General features: G+C 41.8%; 1 protein-coding gene across 4 annotated transcripts; it reads right to left on the bottom strand.

Annotated features, from left to right (window-relative positions):
* Nucleotides 1–403: 403 nt before the first annotated feature.
* On the bottom strand, nucleotides 404–18,977 carry LOC125011313 (polyamine-transporting ATPase 13A3-like). Of its 4 annotated transcripts, none has more exons than XM_047590467.1 (34): nucleotides 18,641–18,977; nucleotides 18,034–18,117; nucleotides 16,942–17,011; nucleotides 15,924–16,146; nucleotides 15,538–15,708; nucleotides 15,301–15,371; nucleotides 15,067–15,150; nucleotides 14,910–14,979; nucleotides 14,677–14,811; nucleotides 14,430–14,502; nucleotides 14,108–14,239; nucleotides 12,873–13,040; nucleotides 12,561–12,718; nucleotides 12,297–12,485; nucleotides 11,421–11,482; nucleotides 10,488–10,638; nucleotides 10,135–10,257; nucleotides 10,041–10,058; nucleotides 9,784–9,934; nucleotides 9,512–9,632; nucleotides 8,538–8,662; nucleotides 8,290–8,453; nucleotides 7,732–7,830; nucleotides 7,515–7,594; nucleotides 7,342–7,384; nucleotides 6,459–6,568; nucleotides 6,237–6,333; nucleotides 5,381–5,453; nucleotides 5,098–5,275; nucleotides 4,744–4,925; nucleotides 3,543–3,631; nucleotides 3,293–3,373; nucleotides 2,916–3,011; nucleotides 404–1,882 (listed from the first exon to the last, which is right to left on the bottom strand). In XM_047590467.1, the coding sequence occupies exons 4-34, from the start codon at nucleotides 16,101–16,103 to the stop codon at nucleotides 1,700–1,702; spliced, it is 3,657 nt and encodes a 1,218-aa protein (XP_047446423.1). In that variant the 5' UTR covers nucleotides 16,104–16,146; nucleotides 16,942–17,011; nucleotides 18,034–18,117; nucleotides 18,641–18,977; the 3' UTR covers nucleotides 404–1,699. The 4 variants fall into 4 exon arrangements, with proteins under 4 accessions (XP_047446423.1, XP_047446422.1, XP_047446421.1 ...); XM_047590466.1 differs by having other exon boundaries at nucleotides 15,924–16,097; XM_047590465.1 differs by lacking the exon at nucleotides 18,034–18,117 and having other exon boundaries at nucleotides 15,924–16,097.
* Nucleotides 18,978–19,074: the final 97 nt, after the last annotated feature.

The following is a 19,074-nucleotide window of genomic DNA, read 5'->3' as shown; positions in this document are numbered from 1 at the left end:
GCAAACACGGACGGAAAGCAAGACATCCCGCCTCTGTACACAGCAGTGTTTACTGAAAAGATGATCTGTGCAAGTCACAGAGACACACATGAATTCATGATGCCTCCTCATCCTCATCATGAATATTCCCGAAAAGGCTCTTCCCTGATCTGTGGGTGATTCTTTTCTTTTTGGTACAAGCGAAGACCCCCTTCTCTTATTCACAGTCCCCCCTAAATCCACCCATTCACTGCGTATAGGCCCTGATCTCCACATGAAATGATACCCCTCTTTCTCCTCCACTCTCGCGCCTTTAAGCGCCCATATGCCAGGCAGCGAGGAGGCTGGGAAAGCCCGTAATTGATCAGTAAGTCTTGGCTGAAAAAGTGTGACCAGGGTCAGCCCCCCACGAAGCACGCAAGAGTGGCTTAATACACAGATTTATTGGGAAATGTAATGGAAGTTCTGCAGCGTTTCGTCGACACACACAAAATATTTTTTGTCACATTTCGAGATGAGAAAATAAGTACAAATACTCTATTACGATTTCTGTTAAAAACATTTCTCTATTTTGCAGTAAAAATTGTTTTTTTCCCGCTACAGATTTAATTTTGCGAAACCGACTAGAAAAAACACGTAAACGGCAGCAACACAGAAAGTTACAGGAGAACGTTACATTAAACATGATCAAATATTAACATCGACGGTTATAAAAATCATCACAGCAGCAAGTGTCTCAACGATTCCTTTCGATTAATTTAACTGCCTAAAATGATCATCAGCTATGTACAGTACCTTGGTCATGTTAAACGATGGAATTGTTGCAGAGGTTCATACAGTATTTCAAAGAAATGCAGCAGAAGTGTCTCCTAATGCATCCGAGGGAAATGGTTCGCTTTGATTCTCTTCCTCTCCTCTCTCATTCGCACAACCACACACAGGCTGTTTTACCAGTAATATAATTAAAAAAAAAAAAGGTCATTTCTGCCTCTCTCTTCCACAGGAAGAATTTCAGCAAGTCGACTAAAGAAATTCAACACTACAGTACCAGTCGTGTTCGTAAACTTGCCAACAGACAGAAGTCTCTCGTGCTTCCTTCGTGCTGAATTCCTGTGACCTATCACTGTCCTACTTTTACTTTATAGCTGCAGCTAATGTGTCACTGAATAGTAAAAGCGGCACGTGTACCTTGTACAAAGGAGCAGGTAATCTTAATCTGATTTCCAAAAACTGTGTCATACATGAAAGACTAATCTGACACACTTTAACATGCTCAGTGATTAGTGTAGTGTGGCACCTATATAGTTACTATTAAGACAACCTGTCACCTTAAAGGCATTATAGGAAATACACTCACTTCTTTCCTTGGTAAGAGTTAGAAATGTAAAGCCACGACCAGAAATTAGTTAGCTCGTCGTCTAACTTTGAACAAGGAAGCAAATTTCACAAAAAAATGCCGAACTATCCCTTTAACGATCCTCTGGCTCAAGTTGCAGCAGTGTGATACGACAGTACGGCTAAAATGCAAGTGCTGGGTCCACTTTGATGAGACGGCTCAAAATGGAAGAGGACTTTACGTATGAGTGGTTCACAGTGTCAGCCGGTTGCTATGTGAAAGCTAGGCCTTCCCTCACACCTGAGCTCCATTCGCGCTAACGTATCGGGAAATTTGAGGTTTTTAGTCTGTGCTGAGCTTTGGTTGGCAGCCACGTTCGGGGGGTCAGAGCAGGGCCGAGATGTTTGACGGTGGGCTGACGGCGTACGTGACAGTGGATGGTTTGGGGGGCCAGTCCGAATCTTCCTGCAGCTCCAGGGCCAGCTGCTTGTACAGCGTCCTCGGCGGCTTGTTTCTCCGGCAGAACAGCCAGGACAGGAAAGACTGGCCCCAGCAGTCATTGGCCACCTGAGGACATGCACACACGTTAGTTACTGCAGAGAGGCAGCGCTAGCTGCAGTCAATGAATGAGACTGCATATTCAGGATTTTCTGCAAGTAAATTTCACACCCTACTTTTATTTAAAAGAAAAACTTGTTTGGATTTGGCAGAAAGTTAAGTTTTGAGCTCCAATCATTCAGCTGATTATTGTATAAATATTAAGATGACTGTTTTATGACACTGGCTAATAGATAAAAAGCAAAATGGTTCAAAGACATATATGAATGAAGAGTAATCCTGAAATGAGAATTGTTGTGCGTAGAAACAATCGAAAAAAAAAAAAAAAAAAGTAAAATAAAAGAAAAAGAAATAAAGGATAAATACAAATATTTGTCTTATTGTAATTTATATGGAGTTAGGACTGTAATGTGGTTTCCACAAATAACATTCTGCCTTTTAAAATGTATTCAACAAACAAAATAGACCAAGATTTTTTCTTTAAAATGTAAAAACTCACACAAACTGCAGCTACCATAGATAGCCCTGGCGTGTTTTCTGTGTTTTTTTTTTTCACAAATTGTTTTTGTGTGTCTGTGTCAGGCTGCATGCTGCTGGGAATGGCTGCTCCCATCCAGGAGTATCATTTCTATGGGGTGGGGGTGTCTGGTCTGGTCTAGGTGGGTGGTACATGTCTAAGTAATGCCCACTTTGTATACAAGCATTGCACTTTAATATACTGAACAAAATAATATGTAGTTATAACTTATACCCTGTTATTGGATTAATTCTACACTTGCTGCTATTTGCACGAATGGATAGATGGCAAACTGCGTTTTGCTGTGTATGTACCTGTACTATATACAAGGACAATCAATAAGAATATAAATAAATGAGAATTTAATCTATTCCAAAACAAGCATTTTTAGACAGAAACAAACCCAGTTTTTTTTCTTTTGTCAGGCTACAACTTGTGAAACAAGTTGAAGATATGCAAAGAAGAGAGAGAATCGTAGTCAAAGACACATGGAGAGCGAGACCAGACAAAACAAAGCTTCCCAACCTGCAGTTTGTCAGCAGAGGATGACTCTGTGGGGCGAGCTGCCCCTTGATTGCCTCTGAAAACAAGCCTCCACAAGATGATGTCAAGGATCAACATCTACGAGAGATTTCAGTGGGAGTTTGAGAATCAGCTGATCATGAAGATTGAGCCACGGAAACACACAGAGGCAGAAATAACTCAGATAGATAGATGGAAAGATGGAAAGATGGAAAGGTAAAAACTGTGATCGCTGATTCTAGTCATTAGGAAGAGCTGAGCCGCTGAGCGCCGATTCAGGAAAAAAAAAATCACCACATGCAAATCAGTTTTGGAAAAAAAAAGGAAAAAAGAGAGAACGTTCACAAAAGCTCGTGGGGCGTGATGCCTCTGAAGCGTACCTCCAAGAGGAAAGACACGGCCACATTCACCGCGACAATGATGACCAGAGTAACGCGCCAGTCATGTGGAACACACACGATCTGAGGAGAGGACCACACCAAACACACACTTAACAAAATGTCTCAGCTGATACATCTTCTCCAGAGTTATTACAGAGTTCTGGTGCTTCTCTTGTTCAAATCTAAAACCAGGGCAGTGGTTATGTCGTTTAGTGGTAGACAGAGGAAATGAGACGAAACAAACGTTTACCTCCAGGAAGTTGTCGATGGCAGGAACAGGATACAGCATGATGAAGAGGAGGAAAGTATATAGAGTGACACAGGACAGCATGAAGGGCCCTCGAGAAACAAATAAAGAAAGGAATTTTAGTTATTTTCATTTAAAAGAACATCACGTTATATAAGCAGTGGGGCACTTCCACAGAAGTAGACATCCTGAGTGTATACATTCATTCTGTGTGCACTGAGTCAGACAAGAAACCTGGATTAAGAAGTAATGATAGATGCATCTAAGAAAATTGAAAAAAAAGAAAAAAGTCTGTAGCAATCAAAGATCACCTCTTTATGTCTTTTATGTTTTTAGAGTGTACACAGTGGGTAAAATACATATTGAATCTGTCACCGTTTTTTCAGCCAAAGATGAACGGAAAAATTATTCTTGATTGAAACCTGCTGCCATGATCCCAAACACACGGCCAAGAAAACTAGGTGGTTGGAAAGTTGGTTTCAGAGAAAGAAAATGAAGCTGCTAGAACTGTCCAGCCAATCAGCTGACTGACCAACAGAAAATCTATGGAAAGAACTAAAGATCAGAGTTCATAGAAGAGACATGCAATGTGGCTAGTTCCACCATACAGGAAGCATTTTGAAAGTTGAAGCATTTCCAACAAAAGGCTTTTGTTAAGTAAATTTCAGTTAGCGTGTTTAATACTTTTCCCCGAACAGAACTTAATTTATGGACATCTATGGTCTGTGTGGATTGAATGGGCTGTAAAATATTTCATGTAAATTCAGTAAATATGTTTAAAATATGTGAAAAATATATACTGATCAGGCATAACATTGTGACCCCCGACAGGAAAAGTGAATAACGCTGATCATCTTGTGACAATGTTCTGGACCTGGTATTCACGTGGATGATACTTAGACATGTACCATTCACCTAGACCAGACCAGACACCTCCACCCCATAGCAATGACTCTCCTTGATGGCAAAAAATAGCTTAGGAACATCTCAAAAAAACAGCACTGGGTGCTGACCTATAACCAGACACCACAGGACAACCTCAGAAGACCCATGTCCATTCTCTGATGAGGCAAAACTGTTTTGGAGGCTCAAGAGAGACCTACACAATATTAGGAAGGTGGTCATAATGTTATGCCTGCTGGTGCCACAGGTCGACTGTTCCTTGAGATTCTGACCAATCTGAACCCATCAACTGAAGTCTTACAGTTCTTGTAGCTTGGCTGTCTGAAGGGTTTCCCCTTGGAGAAGATGATGGCCACGGCCAAATACTGGAAGGAGGAGACGTAGAAGAGGGTGGTGTTCTCGTAATTCTTGATGTTTTTAGAGTTGTGAGGCGTCGTTACGGTGATGTTGTCAGAGGCATTGGCACTGAAGACATTACAGGCACTGCAGGACAAGAGGAAACGCACAAAATAAAAACGAATTTCTCAACCAATGCACGAAGAATCGAGAATATTTATTTAACTTCAGCATGGCATACAGGCGGTACAATGTCCATCCACATACACACATATGGTAAAACGTATACAGACACGTGGTAATAACAGATGATACTCACTCCGACTGAGGCGTCCATTTCTCGTACCAGCTCTGCTGCTGTACCAGGAGGAAAGCCAGGACCTGGAAGACCAGGCAGGTGAGGATCTGAGCCAGAACCGAGAAGAGCAGGGGGGCGGAGATCAGACTGGACGGCGGGCGACGCCACACCAGCTCCTTCCACGCCGGGTTCAGGCTCACTGATGACAGAGAAGAACAGCATCACTTTTCTGGAGACTTGACCACACGATTCCCCCGAAACAACTGATTGCTTTTGGCACATTTTTGGTGGTGGTGCTTCTCACTTGTAAAGGCAATGATGAGAATGATGGCGATGTCGATGAAGAGAAACTGGAAGTCTCCCAAGTTGCTGAGAATCTACGACATGAGAACAGCAGATTGATGGAACTCCAATCAATAACACTCACTCAGTCAACCAGGACCTATCACACTATTTATTTGACTGCCTTAGTCACTTTGTAAATAAAGGTTTTTGCACAAAAACACTTTGACCTAATGAAACAGGACATTTTGTTATAACTTTTACACGAGTGGAGCTGGTAGATGAACAAAGCAGAGCAGTATTTTTTTTTTTTTTTTTTTACAAACCAAACAATCAATGATCCAATATAAAATAAACCAAAAATGAAAAGGATCATAAAATGAAGTTTGCTATAAAACAGTGTAAAATGAGTGCCAGTATAAGTAATAGCAATGTAATGGTATAAAACAATAACAAAACATAATATTATATGTATATAGTATATATGTAATATAGTTAGATTAGTATAGTAATACTACTATAATACTTATAATATTTCACATTTTGCAATCTAGTACATTTTCCTACTTCACATTTGATACTTTACGTACATTTTCCTTCAATTCTTTCATATACTTGTGAATTTTCTTAACACGTGTTCCCAGGTCACCGTTAGCTGCCTTTGTGTCACTCCAACAACGTTTTAAAGCCACAACTTTCCCTCAAACCTTCTGATGTGACGTCCCATTATCTCAGCGCTTGTATACTATGTGGATACCGTGTATTCATATTCAACATTTCCTTTCTTTTGACTCAGCGTAACTAAAACGCCTGTGTTCTTGACCAGCAGGTGGCCAACATAAATAATGTGGAAGGATCCGAATGTGCACCATATTTACCCAGTAGAGCAAGATGACAGTGGTGTACTGGATGATGCTGTAGAGGGCCATGAACTTAAACACGCAGAATGATGTTATGAGGGCAGCCCGGCCCTCCCTTTAACAGGACAAATGAAAGCAGAGAAATACTTGTTTGTCAGCTTATTTGTTTAAAATGTAGATTTTATTTCTTTTTCTGTTTGGAGCACTCTACTGGAAACTGGATAATAAGCTGCCATGTACCTGATGAGATTGGGGACACAGGAGATGTTTGAGGTGGAGGAGGTGAAGGGTGAAGCGACTGAGGCCTCCAGCTCTGACAGAGAAATCCCACTGTGAGCTCTCTTCAGAGCCTGAAAGAGAGAGAGAGAACTTAATTAATATAACTCACTTTGCTCTTACAATATTACTCAAAACCAGAGGTGGAAAGTTCAGCTTTAATGAGCTGCACATAAGTTTGATTAATTAATTTTATGCTATGTTTGATGCTGCATTGACCGCGTGTCAAGGCTGTTTTCAAGCATTCGCATGCAGAACATGCATTATGACAAACGGATAAATCTTTTTCATAGCGTTCAGACCAGAATTAACATTTTTGAATCAAGCACTGCCTTCTCCCACCGTTCTGTTTAAACAAATGAGAGAAAAAGCAAAATCTAAAAGGAGTTGTTGCAGCTGCGCGCGTCTTATGAACAGCTACTATTAGTTCACACTGGTGTTCTGTGATGTGCACGTGTAATCTGGGCGAACAAATAATAGACATGTCTCTGTTTATCAGAGAACTACAACTACAAACGACTGTGAGCCAGGTTTACAAGTCGGCTAGTCAGCACAGTATAAAACACTTGTTCCCATTAGTTATTTATTATTAGTTACACAGTTAGAAGCAGGTCATGTTTCTGTGCAAAGTTAATGTGATGCTCACATTTCAGTGATGATGAATTTATTAAACCACTTTATAATGTGAAGAAAACATAATTCACAGCTTCTATGGCCAACAACAACAACAAAAAAATCACTTTAATGAACAGGCATTCTAGTGGAGAAAAAAAACGTGAAATAAAGGAAGATGAACCATCACTAAATATTTGTGCGTGTTGTGTTATTAAATCTAAGTCATACTTACTCCACAGTCATTAGCACCATCGCCACACATCCCAACAATGTAACTGGAAGGTAAACACAACACAATAATGTCCGTCACAAATGATGATGATGATGAGGAGGATGATGATGAACACAACTATACAGACGGAAAAATGAGCCGATTAAAACTGACGCCGCAAAATAAAAACTCACTCGATGCTCTGCAGGACTTCCACCAGCTGAGTCTTCTGGTCTGGAGCCATTCGAGCAAACACAGTGGCCCTTACCATGAGCTGCAGCGCCCCCATGTGGGGAGACAGAGAATTAATAGACTTGAAAGACCTGAATTAGACTGGACACTCATCTTTAAAGCTGGTTTAATACCAGTGCGACTGTGTCTATGTTTATGTGTCCAAAGATGAGTCTGTACCTTTGGTACCAGCTGAGGAAAGTGCTCAGCGATAACGGCGAAGGCTCTGCCACTCACAGCGAAGTGATACATCCCTTCCTCCAGGTTTATCTCCACAGTCTGAAGGCAGTCAGTCGTTACAAAAACACAAGAATGGACAAACAGTGCTGTCTATCATTACTTATTGAACAAGGGTGCAAACTTGAATGGACAAACAGACGTCCTTTTAAGCTGTTTTCATACCATGGACATCTTCCCGCTCTTATCTGAGTGATAAAAGTATAAATGTAACAGCTCTGCAGTAATGAACAATGTTTTTCTATTCCATGTGAACCTCAGACACACACATCTACAAAGAAACATCTAAACATGCAGGTCTCAAACTTAACAAAGCAACAGTACAGCGGTTTAACAGGAATGCAAACATTATTGTAACCACACGCAGAGACATCAGAGAACATCAGTTGTTCTCAAAAGTTCTTTTTAATTGTTTATCAAGCCAAAAAAGTCAAAGATATTTTGTCCAGTCAGGTGTCATTATTTAATACTCAGTAGTGTCTTTGGCTCTTTCTGTCTCACCTGATTGTGCGTAGGAGTTCGAGCAGGGTTTTCAGTGTAGTGCCACGTGATGCTAGCTGGGTGGAAGTCTTTGGGTGGCGCAGCGTCGGCTATAATGACCTTGTCGTGTGGACACACCATCCCACAGTCCCGAGCCACCGATATCGCCGTCAGCATGTTGTCGCCTGACGGAAGACACGGAGGGAAACAGGAAGGTTAGAATGAACGGAAACAGAAATGACGTGAACGGGCTGAATGAGTCGGGTTACCTGTGACCATCAAAGTGCGAATGTTAGCTTTTCGCAGTTCACACAGGACACCGGCGGTCTCCTGTTTAATTTTGTTCTGCATGATGATCAGACCAAGGAACTCCATGTTGGTCTCTATCAGGTCCCTAAAAGACACACAGACCACATGGTTCTCAAAACCTGGCTGCCACGTCCAAAACACTCATGTCACTTCAGAGTAGAGTAGACTTTATTGTCACTGCAGTGCAAGGTTAAACAATATAGTAAAACAGTATAACAACAGTAGGAACATAATGTAATCTATAACTAAATTAGAATTGGAAAGGAATGTGATGATGAATGTAAATATGAATCTGACTGTGGAATATACAGACGGTCAGTCTCACTGCCTGAGTGTGCTCTGTGAGGACGTTCAGTTAAGTCCAGTTACAGCCTTGTCTATTATTTCTGTCCACAAGTAACATCCTCAATAAACTATAGATCCAGATTGTAGAAGTGAACACGGCGAACAATAAAAAGCCACAAACCCTTCGTTTGATACATCAGCATAAATCTTTCGCGTTCATTGCATCACATTAGTTCAAATCACTTTGTTGACCTGCTGCCTTCTTCTTCTTCCACTGCCTTGCCCCATTTCACTCAGGTAAATGATTTCCTACATTTATCAGATCGACGGCAAACACCAAATTTGATTAATCAAGAATTCCCGCGGCCTTGTCAATCAGGAAAGATAAGAACTAAATCATTAATATTTCTATTGCTTCTTCTACAAAGATTCTGTAGTGGCTGTATAACAGTGAGCACACCGCAGCCTGCAGTTTGATCAACAGTGCAAAATCTTATTTGCTCTTGCTCACGCAACATTTTTGCTCTGCTGTAGCAAGTCTGTTTATATATTGGACATTATGTAATTTAAACTTCATTCATCCAAACGTCAAATAGGGACATTTTTAGGGTGGTTGCTGGCCTGGTGTTATCTGTGGGGAGAGACATACCTGCCGAGGCTCTGGACTTTGTGCCAGGAGAGTTTGGACTCCAGCTGTCGGTGTGCCAAGGCAATAACCCTGAAGCCCTGCCTAGTGTAGGTCTCCAGAGTCTCTGTGAAGGTCTGAGGGACTGAAGAGAACAGAATTGGCTTTATTTGCAGGGGGTCACACCTGAAGTCATTCGATGTTTTGACTTTGTCAGTCTTGACAGGAAGTTAAAATTAGGCAGGGAAAAGTTCATCCAAAACTTTTGACACACAGAAGAAGAAGAGGTGTTTGACCTGTGTGATGTTTGCAGAGGCTGGCCACGATCTCTGGTGCCCCTTTCAAAAAGGCGTCCATGTGTTTATCCCCCAACCTCCTGACCACCACACTCATCCTCTGCAGCGCCGACGAGAAGGGGAACTGACGCACGATACCGATCTCACGGGACTGAAGAGTGAAAGTTGTATATAAACCCCGTAACAAGTAAAGAAGCAGTCTTCAGATTTATGGAAGTGGAGAGGCAAATTTTCAAGCAGAAAAATAAAGAACTTACTGGTAATTCAGAAAGCTCCTGGTGGGAAAACAAAAAAGAATAATATTAGCTTTAGGAGTCAAAAACAGCCACATCTATAATAATGACATCGTACCATGTTCTGAGCCAGTGGATTATTCTGATTGGCTTCAGGGACGCTTGGCTTCGGGGGTCGTACGACTGTGGGCATTATGGGGTTGTGGAGTGCAGTCTCTTCCTCTGTGGGCTCTTCTAGGACCTAAACAAAAATTATTGAATAATATGCTAATGTCTTGGGACCTCGAGCTAACCCTGGCGTGACAGAAATGAAAATGCACTTTCTGCTGGAGCATCCATGGTGCCAGCAGGCGGTAGCAAATTTTTAGCCAAGTGGAAGTTGCTCTGCTAAGGCAGTGAGCGTGGTGCTGCACAGCGTCAGTACTGGGTGTCGCACTAATCGTGCTAAAAACACTGAAAACCTTTGCTTACCCAGCCCGTAGCGCTGAACATCTTGAGGTCTAAAGGGTCTCCGGAGAGCTCTCCCTCTATTTTGGTCAGTGAGTGGCAGGTTGCCATGCAGGCCACAAATGCAGTGTTCACCAGACTTTCCTTAGCTGCCTCGGACTCAGGCGGAAAAAAGCTGAAAGTGAAAGGGGAGGATCTGACTCAAGGACTGTGCTCATTTTACATTTTCTACATCAGCTATGATACTGTATTAAAAGACCACATTTTTTCCCATTAAAATGAGTTCACATGGCTGAAAAGAATAAAAGTCTTTGATAACTATTGGAAACTCTACATGGAAACTGAGAAACTGGGCACTGAAACAGTTTACGTTTGCCACCGACAGCTGACAAACTCAGATTGTGAAAAGTGATGGCCATTATAGCTAACACGAAGCAGAAGTCTCACTCAAGGAGGAGGAGGCAATTTACTGCAGGAAGACAACAGTGCAAACATGAGAGAGAATTAAAGACAGAGGAATTAGTTTGGACTAATATTATAGGCTTTGAGTATAGACAGTATAGTCTAAATTATGGTTTACTTTCCAAACCATGGAAACAAAATGTTGTACAACACACTATAAAACTTTCACAGTGTGGCTTTGAGGTACAGAGATGAAACTGTGAGGTCTATAAAGACCACTATTGTTCTATAAATGGACAGAAACTCTCTTATCTGACCATTCAGAAATCCAATACTGCTACAAAGCAGTTTCACCACCACACTGGCCTAATACGACCTGAGACAGTTACAATGGTATTAATACAAAGATTCACAGGAAATGAGTCGACTCCCGTTTCCTAACTGTCTGGTAAAAGGTAAAATCTAAAAACCCAACAATATCTGCTGCAGCTGCTACAGGCTTTTGATGCCTTTTGTGGCTATTTTCAGGAAAATAATATGGAGGCCTCCTCTTACCTGCCATTTTCAGCTCTCTGAATGCCCCACAGGTCCAAACCATCCTCGGTGAGAGTGCCAGTCTGAGAGATTAAAACAGACAGTTACCAACCCAGGACGTATTACTCCCATGTCAGGGCAGTAGATCAATGTGAAGACATTTCCCAGACAGAGGAACAGACGCTTTATTGGTTTCTCCAACTTTTCTTTACTTTTCTGATTGAATCATTTTCTGTTGATTTAATTCAGACTTCTACTGCCAACTGAACCCAACTATTCACAGAATTTTTATTTATTTATTTTTTTTTTTACTTTATTTTTTAATCAACTTGTGGATGAGATTTGCAGCCAGAATGGCAACTCTGGCATCCATTCAGCCACAAACCAATTTTATATTTGAGCCGTGGCTAATGAATCAGTTTCCTTTTTTAATTAACCACATGCCCATCAGGAGCAGTACAGCATCAGAACGCAGAACAACAGTCAGCAAATGTGCTGACTGATTATCGGTCACTAAACTAATCACATTAACGACATCAAATCTACTTTCTTACCCACTAAATGTAAAAAGAAACTATCATGCCAGAGGTCACTATACATTAAGATTATCCTCAACATGCTAATCAGCACCTTAGACTTAACATGTATGAAAGTGTAAAGCTTGCACAAATACAGAACTGCCTCTAGATACATTTTAATTTATTATTAACGGGGAAGCTACTTTCAAACAAGAACCTGTTCTTGGTCTCAGACTGAGTTTGAATGCTGCGGATAATAATGTTTTTCATGTATTCTGACTGAGACGGCCAAGAGGAAACCTCTCTTCATGGATTGCATTTACTGAACTCACAATGAGGAAACCAAATCACATTTTGTTTCAGCCAGAGAAGCGATTACCTTGTCAAAGCAGACCAGGTTAAGTTGTCCACACATGTTGATCCTCTGAGGACTGATGCAGAAAATGCCGATGCGCTTCAGACGCCGCTGCGCATACACAATACCAGCTGTCATGGCTGCCGGCAAGGCCGGGGGCACGGTAATGGTGATGATGTCCAGAGACTCGACGATGATGGTTTTCGCTGGAACCTGGAAAAGGTCGAGGAACAGTCACGTCAAGTGAAATTCAGGACATAACTAAGCTCGATAAGAGATCTGGGAGACCTGGCTCAGGATGCTGAGGACGATGGTGTAGATGAAGCCGACCCCCGCCACCCCAACCAGACACAGCAGGAAAAGGTAAGCGTCGCGGTACAGCTTGAAGTCTGTGGGTTTAGGGTAGAGGATGGAGCGGACCAGTTGGCCTTTCTCCGTGCTAAACCCTGTGGGAGCACACAAATAATTATTTTCCTTGATGTTCTTGCAGAGACTGAATAAGGCCAGTCCTGATGGTAACCAGTCTGTGTTTTACAGCTGTGGCTGAACCATCAACAAACCTACAGGGTGTTATTTCCAGTGTGTTTCTCTGTGTCTCACCTGTTCTCACCACAACAGCCTTCACCAGCTCACCAGAGTAGAAGCGTGTCTGGATAACATGGGTACCACAGAATAGAGTGTGTTTCTTGTGTTCCTCTGTGTTGTAGCTCATGGCTGCCTCCTCGCCTGAACTGGGCAGGCTGGTTTTGGTGACTGGAACGCTCTCTCCTAAATGACAATACAAAGACATCTGATTCACACTAAGTTCAAAAGAGAACTGCTGCAATATTTCTCACCAGTCCACCAGGAAAGTCTCAAACTAAAATGTGACAAAACATTTCTAATACATCCCAAAATATTGCTGTAGTATAGATCCTATAAATATTAATTCAAATTAAACTAATTTAACTCTGCTTTTTAGATCCCTGCTCAGATGGTAACATAATACCTCTTAATGAATTTTGAGAAGAAAAAAAATTGTGCTTTTTTAAAAAAATTCTTTGACATATTGATGATATACACATGTAGATAGACTCCAGCATCCGATATAATTCACTGTGTTGGCTTCTTGGTGACAATCAAGAGATTCAACCAAATTATGGCAGAAAGTGGAAATAAATGTTTAAGATTAAAATTTTTTAGAGAATATTAAAGCTACAGTGTGGATCACATGTCGCCCCCCTCTGGCAGTGAGAGTAATTACAAACACTGTCCACAAGTCCCTATGAAGTACACCCACAGTCCCTCAGTCCCTTCTGTTCTTAAAGATCTCTCCTAAGAAGAAAAGACAGTGTGTTTGTTCTCGGTGTCAATGTGTTTGTTGTTTAAGCCTGTTATTCTTCACCTGAACAGAGCATCACAAATCTTTCTTGTAATCCAAAAGATTTTGGATTACCATGACCTGGAGGAGTGTGAACCTTCACAGACATCTTTGTAGGATGCTTTGAGCCTTCTATATCATTGTTTGCACTCACTAGAGAGGGCAGACTCACAAAATTCAGTTTAGATTCATAACCATTTATTTCTCCACCATACTCCTAGATGCAGTGGGTTGATCCGTCTTAATTGTCACATCATAAATTACAGTGCTACCAGTGCATTTCCTCCATTCAACAAGCCTTCGGCTTGCCTATCTAAGAAACATTACAATCACTCCTAAAACAAACTAGCAACCAGTGAAAGCAGCTCTCTCCCCCAGAGAAAGGATAAATGCCTTTCACCTGACCGCAGGGATCTTTGCAGCACAGCAGTAAAACACTTTTCTCACTGAGAACCACTGCAGACGTTAATGTCACCTGTCAGCATGCTCTCATTTACAATGCAGGTTCCGCGTGAAAGCACGGCATCGCAGGGCATTATCATCCCATTCGCTGGAACAATGATGACATCTCCCGGCACAAGATCAGTGGACATGGCCTGTTCAACATCTGAAAGAAAGATAAACGTTTTCATGCACATTTAGTGAGAGAACCAAGACATGATAACCCTTACTACACAAATACCGTAATATGTAATAATGTGATACTGAACATAAAACAATCACCACAGTTTGAGTATTTACAATCTATTATATAGAGTCAGTCGTAAAACATAATATAGTCCGATATTCAAACATGCCTTTATCTCCTCTGCACACAGACACACGGACCACACTGTGCGCTGCTACCATGTCATGCAGCATCACGTATTGCTGAAAGAAAGAGACGCAGATGTAAAGAGGGAGACACACACACACACCAAAATGTTGTGGTAAAGCAATGACCCACAAAATAAACCCCAATATGCTGAAAAAGATGCAACAACATGAAATGATTAATTGTTTCTACGCTCACTTCATATTGTCTGAGGCTTAGGTGTGACTCACCGTTTTAATGGTGTACAGTGAGGTAGCTATTGAGATGAAAGACATGAGCACTATGGCTGTGGCGTAGTAGTAATAATCTTCAGCACTCCACAGAATAACACTGAAGAGTTGGAAGATGTAAAAAGGGTTCAAGACCTGAAGGAGGAAGACAATTACACAGAGAAAGCATAAGATATTATTTTTATTATGAATGTACTAGAAGAAGAGGCCAGATATTCTGCTAAGAAACTCACCTCCATTATGAGAAGCTTGAACAGAGATGGCACTATAACCGCGATCTCATTCTCCCCAAAAAACAACCTCCTGATAAAAAAAAGAAAATACTAATTTGAAGCAATTTACTTTGTCAAAGACACTCTGAGAGTGACATAACTTGACACTTCCTCCTACCTGTAGTCCTGCAGTGCTTTAGGAAGCCCAGCGCTGTGGTCAGAGTGGATGCTCGCACAGCTCACATTCACATCCTCCAGGCCTCTAGAAAAGTGACACGCATTCATTACTATTGTAGCTCTGCAGAGCAGCACACATACATGTCCATGACGTGTGATGTGCTGACTATTCAGTGACAGAGATTTAGTTCGCTGAGCAAAGAAATAATAAAATGTTTATGAACACAACACTCACTTATAAAATTCATAGTTCTGTATCTCGTCATTCCAGTAGTACCTCATGCTGTGGTGGGTGAAGTAGTTGATCTGAGAGAGGGAGAAGACGAGATAAAGGAGGTGGTGAGATTTTATAGCCTCGCTTCATGGTCTGTGATCTGAGTTTGAAAACTAAAGCTTGAATGCAACAACACTTACTGATTACGGCCAAAAGTATGAACCCTGATACGGCAGAGAGAGCTTCCCACCAAAGTACCTGAGCAGACGGGCCGTAGAGACACTCTCCATGAAGCTCCTCCTCTGTGCTGTGGTCTCCGTCTCCATTTGGTAGCTGAGTTTTGGACTGCAGGTCCAAGTCGTCGAAGGGCTTCTTCCCTGGAGCCAACATCACGTGTACTTTGGCTCGAAACCACTGCTTGAACTCATCCTGTGATAACAATGTAAAGAATTAAAAATTTTCTGCCTGTGAATTTGTCATTTGCAAAGCATGTGGGACTAAGAATGTACGGGAGTGAAATATTAAAAAAATTACTGACAGAATCAACAGTTTCACACACGTCTACGGATTGGAAATGTAATGTCTTAGCAGCAGCACAGGAAAAATCGTAAAATTAAAAAGAGTCAGGCTGGCCTTTTTCCTACCTTCGTCCTGAGCAGCAGCGTGTGTGCGTCTCTCAGCGAGGTGCGTGTACAGGTGCCCTTGACGGCCCACTCAGGCAGCCAGTAGAGCAGCAGCAGCAGGAGACCACCGGAGCAAACAGCCCCCACACCCACCAGGACCATCTTCCACAGACAGGGCCGGTACCCCCACACTTCCTGCATAGGCACATAGTTACCATGCCATGGTTTGCTTTACTCCAGGGAGCTAGATGAAATTTTGACAACGGTCACCTCAAACAGCAACCACGTAGCTTAGTCGAGTGTACACATCGGGGATTGTGTGTCTCTGCCATGTCTGCAGGTCCTCTTTATCCTAACCTAAGAGTAATATCATTGCTTAAACTGACTGAAACTCATGAGAGACACTGAGAAGATGTCTGAGTAGATGGTGTGTAGGAGTCTGTGCTTGTCCGGCCACTCAGCCACATTAACAAGGAAATGGACCAATTACAGCCATGGCGGTTACAGCCGCAACCTGCAGTTACATTTCTGCTGCTATCTACATTTATATTGGTTAACCCAGAACCTGGCTCAAAAGTGGACCTTTTGTGTTTATATGTAGAAGTGTTGGCCACAATATGGTCTCCAAGCACCTTAGGACCAAAAGCTCACAGGTTTGCCCAATGTGGGATCAATACAGCAGAAATGATCATTATTGTTATCATTACTTATTTGTCATTCAGCTGGTTGAATACACACATCTTTTAAATGAATGGAGGTATAAATTATGTAGGGTGATCAGTGCGCCCCTCTCTCACTCTGGATCTATTTCCATGTTTTAATACATGAACACAACTTATATCTTTTGAGAACCACAAACATTTTACCGTATTCATGACTGGTAACTTTCAATCCCAAACAAACCATTGAGATTGTAACAGTCCAACTGAAAATCATAAACAATGGTGTTTCTTTACAATGTAACGTGTTTCCTTGTTTCATGCAAAATTAAACTGTGTAAATGGTGAAAAAAAGAAAAAGATTACAAAGGGATGTTTACCATCTCTTCCTCCAGGCCCTGGTTGATGACCGTCACCTCCCTCGTCTTCATTCTGTCAGAAGTGCAGCAACTGCGAAGAAATGCACAAAGAAGTTTTTTGATGTGGTGCAGTTTTTTATCACACAACTAAATCTTTGACTTTGTCTGCTTAACAAAGATGTTAAAACTTGGCCAAGGGCATAAAGGTGTTCAGTGTTATGAACATTTCGAGAAAAGACGGGACAAATACGGAGCCAAAGTCAGTCATTCGTTAAGTTTTCTGTTATACAGGGTTTTTACACCTGAAACGACCAAGAGAAAGGGACTGCCTTATTAAGGAGTGAAACATAGGAACAAGACAAAGTTATAACAAGTCTAGAGAATGGAAGAATTATTACCTAATGGATAAGGATCAGCCTATAAAGACTCTCTGGCAAGTAGCAACTTGACCAAACTGTAACATCCCACCTGACACGCTACTGATCTGACGCTTAAGAAAACACCTACATTATTCTTGTTGATTCAACATTTCCTGGAGCATTAGTCAAGGTAGATACTGAAGTAGCTATGTATTAGCCAGCTGGACTTGGGACTGAGAAAAAAAAAAAAAAAAAAAAAAAAAAACTTTCCATGTCCCAAAAATATCTCCACTTGAACTCGGCCTCTTTCTAGATAGATGCCGGTGTCACAATTCTTAGAAGACACTCATTCACATGTCTCACCAGCAAGATATATTTCAGTGTAGGGACCACAACATGCCATCACTGCATAATCCTGATTTAATTAACTGATTAGCTTTATTTGCGACAATTAAAGAGTTCATTTCCTTATAATAAATGTGACAACAGTGTCAACAAGTCCTGCAATTACCAGGAGCATTATAGGCGCAATATATGGAAACCTTTGCACCGTGCACACATGTTCAGTAATAGTAACACCTGATGTAGTGTTTGACTCTCTCAGACTCCCACACAACTTTAGATCACAACAGATTGTTTTCGTTCCGCAGAAATTATGTCTTTAACACCTGACATTGGATGCTAATGTAAGCGAGGAATCTGCCATGACAACACAACTGTGAGAAGTGAAACCGTTTCAGAAGCAAAGTCTTACCAGTGACAGACGTAAGTGAAAGCATGTGGGGATGCTTCGCTGCACCTGGCTCTGGGGAGCTTGCGGAAGTAGACGTTAAACAAACTGAGAAAAAGTAGAAAGAAATCCCTCAACAAAGCCTGCTGCTTAATCAGAAGCTGGGATAAAAGCAAACTCGACAGAAATGTTTGGAGTGGCCAAATCAGGACTAATCCAATCCAGAATTTGTGGCAGGAATTCAGATGAGCGGTTCAAGCATCCAACATGACAGAGTTAAACGATCCCGTGACTTAAGAAATAATGCAGAATCCAGATGTGCTGGTAGTCAACACATGTAATCCGTAAGTCAGAGCTGCAGCACAGTGCAGAAAGGATGACACGTTAAACAAGACAACTTTTCAGTTGGACTGGAAAAACGTATGTTTCCACTGTTTCAACACAAGCTCTTGTGCAAGCAAACGGAGCGGATGGACCCGTCAGTGGCAGTTTTACCAACAAGAAGCAAAGTCGTACAACAAGTTCCGGATTAAATTTCAGATCTGGCGCATTTATTTTTTTGTTAAACAGATCATAAATGGTGGGAGTCACCGAGTAAATACGCACAAGTTCATGCGGGTTAACGACTTACCGACGACTCTTCTTATCCGAATCAACAAGTGAGACGTTGCATAGTAAATCGCTGCATTAAAACTTTGCTCGGATGCCCTCTGCAGCCCGTTATCTCCGCGGATCTTTCCTCTTACAGCATGTGTTTGCAGAAACGCGCGGACGCTACGGAGATCCACGCTGCGCTGCGACCGGACCGTCCCAAACCGGTCCATTCAGAAGGAAGTGGGGAAAACAGGATGTGAGGTCATTAGAGGACACCGTATTTCGGCTGAATTTCTGCAAGTTGAAACGAATCGGAGTCCTGCAGCAGCATGTGCAGAGAGTGTGGTGAAGTCGAGCGTGGTGAAGAGGATTCCGAATTTGATGCGGAAATAGTAAATGTGATGATTAGCGCTGCATTTTGTTGTTGGGGAATATGTCACGTAGGACCGGCGTTATTTCAGGTCAATGGCA

Source organism: Mugil cephalus, chromosome 7 (genome assembly GCF_022458985.1).
Source record: "Mugil cephalus isolate CIBA_MC_2020 chromosome 7, CIBA_Mcephalus_1.1, whole genome shotgun sequence".
Taxonomy (NCBI): Eukaryota; Metazoa; Chordata; class Actinopteri; order Mugiliformes; family Mugilidae; genus Mugil; species Mugil cephalus.
Note: the sequence above shows the minus strand (reverse complement) of the source record. Positions and strands in the feature narration are given on the sequence as shown.

What these genes read in the sequence shown, in the direction of transcription:
- LOC125011313 (XM_047590466.1), bottom strand. Translation starts at nt 16,992, where the DNA reads ATGAAGACGAGGGAGGTGACGGTCATCAACCAGGGCCTGGAGGAAGAG. An exon ending in CGCTGCTGCTCAGGACGAAG is followed by an intron (nt 15,709 to 15,923) that starts GTAGGAAAAAGG and finishes TTGTTATCACAG; the next exon opens with GATGAGTTCAAGCAGTGGTT. An exon ending in CCGTGTCTTTCCTCTTGGAG is followed by an intron (nt 3,012 to 3,292) that starts GTACGCTTCAGA and finishes AATCTCTCGTAG; the next exon opens with ATGTTGATCCTTGACATCAT.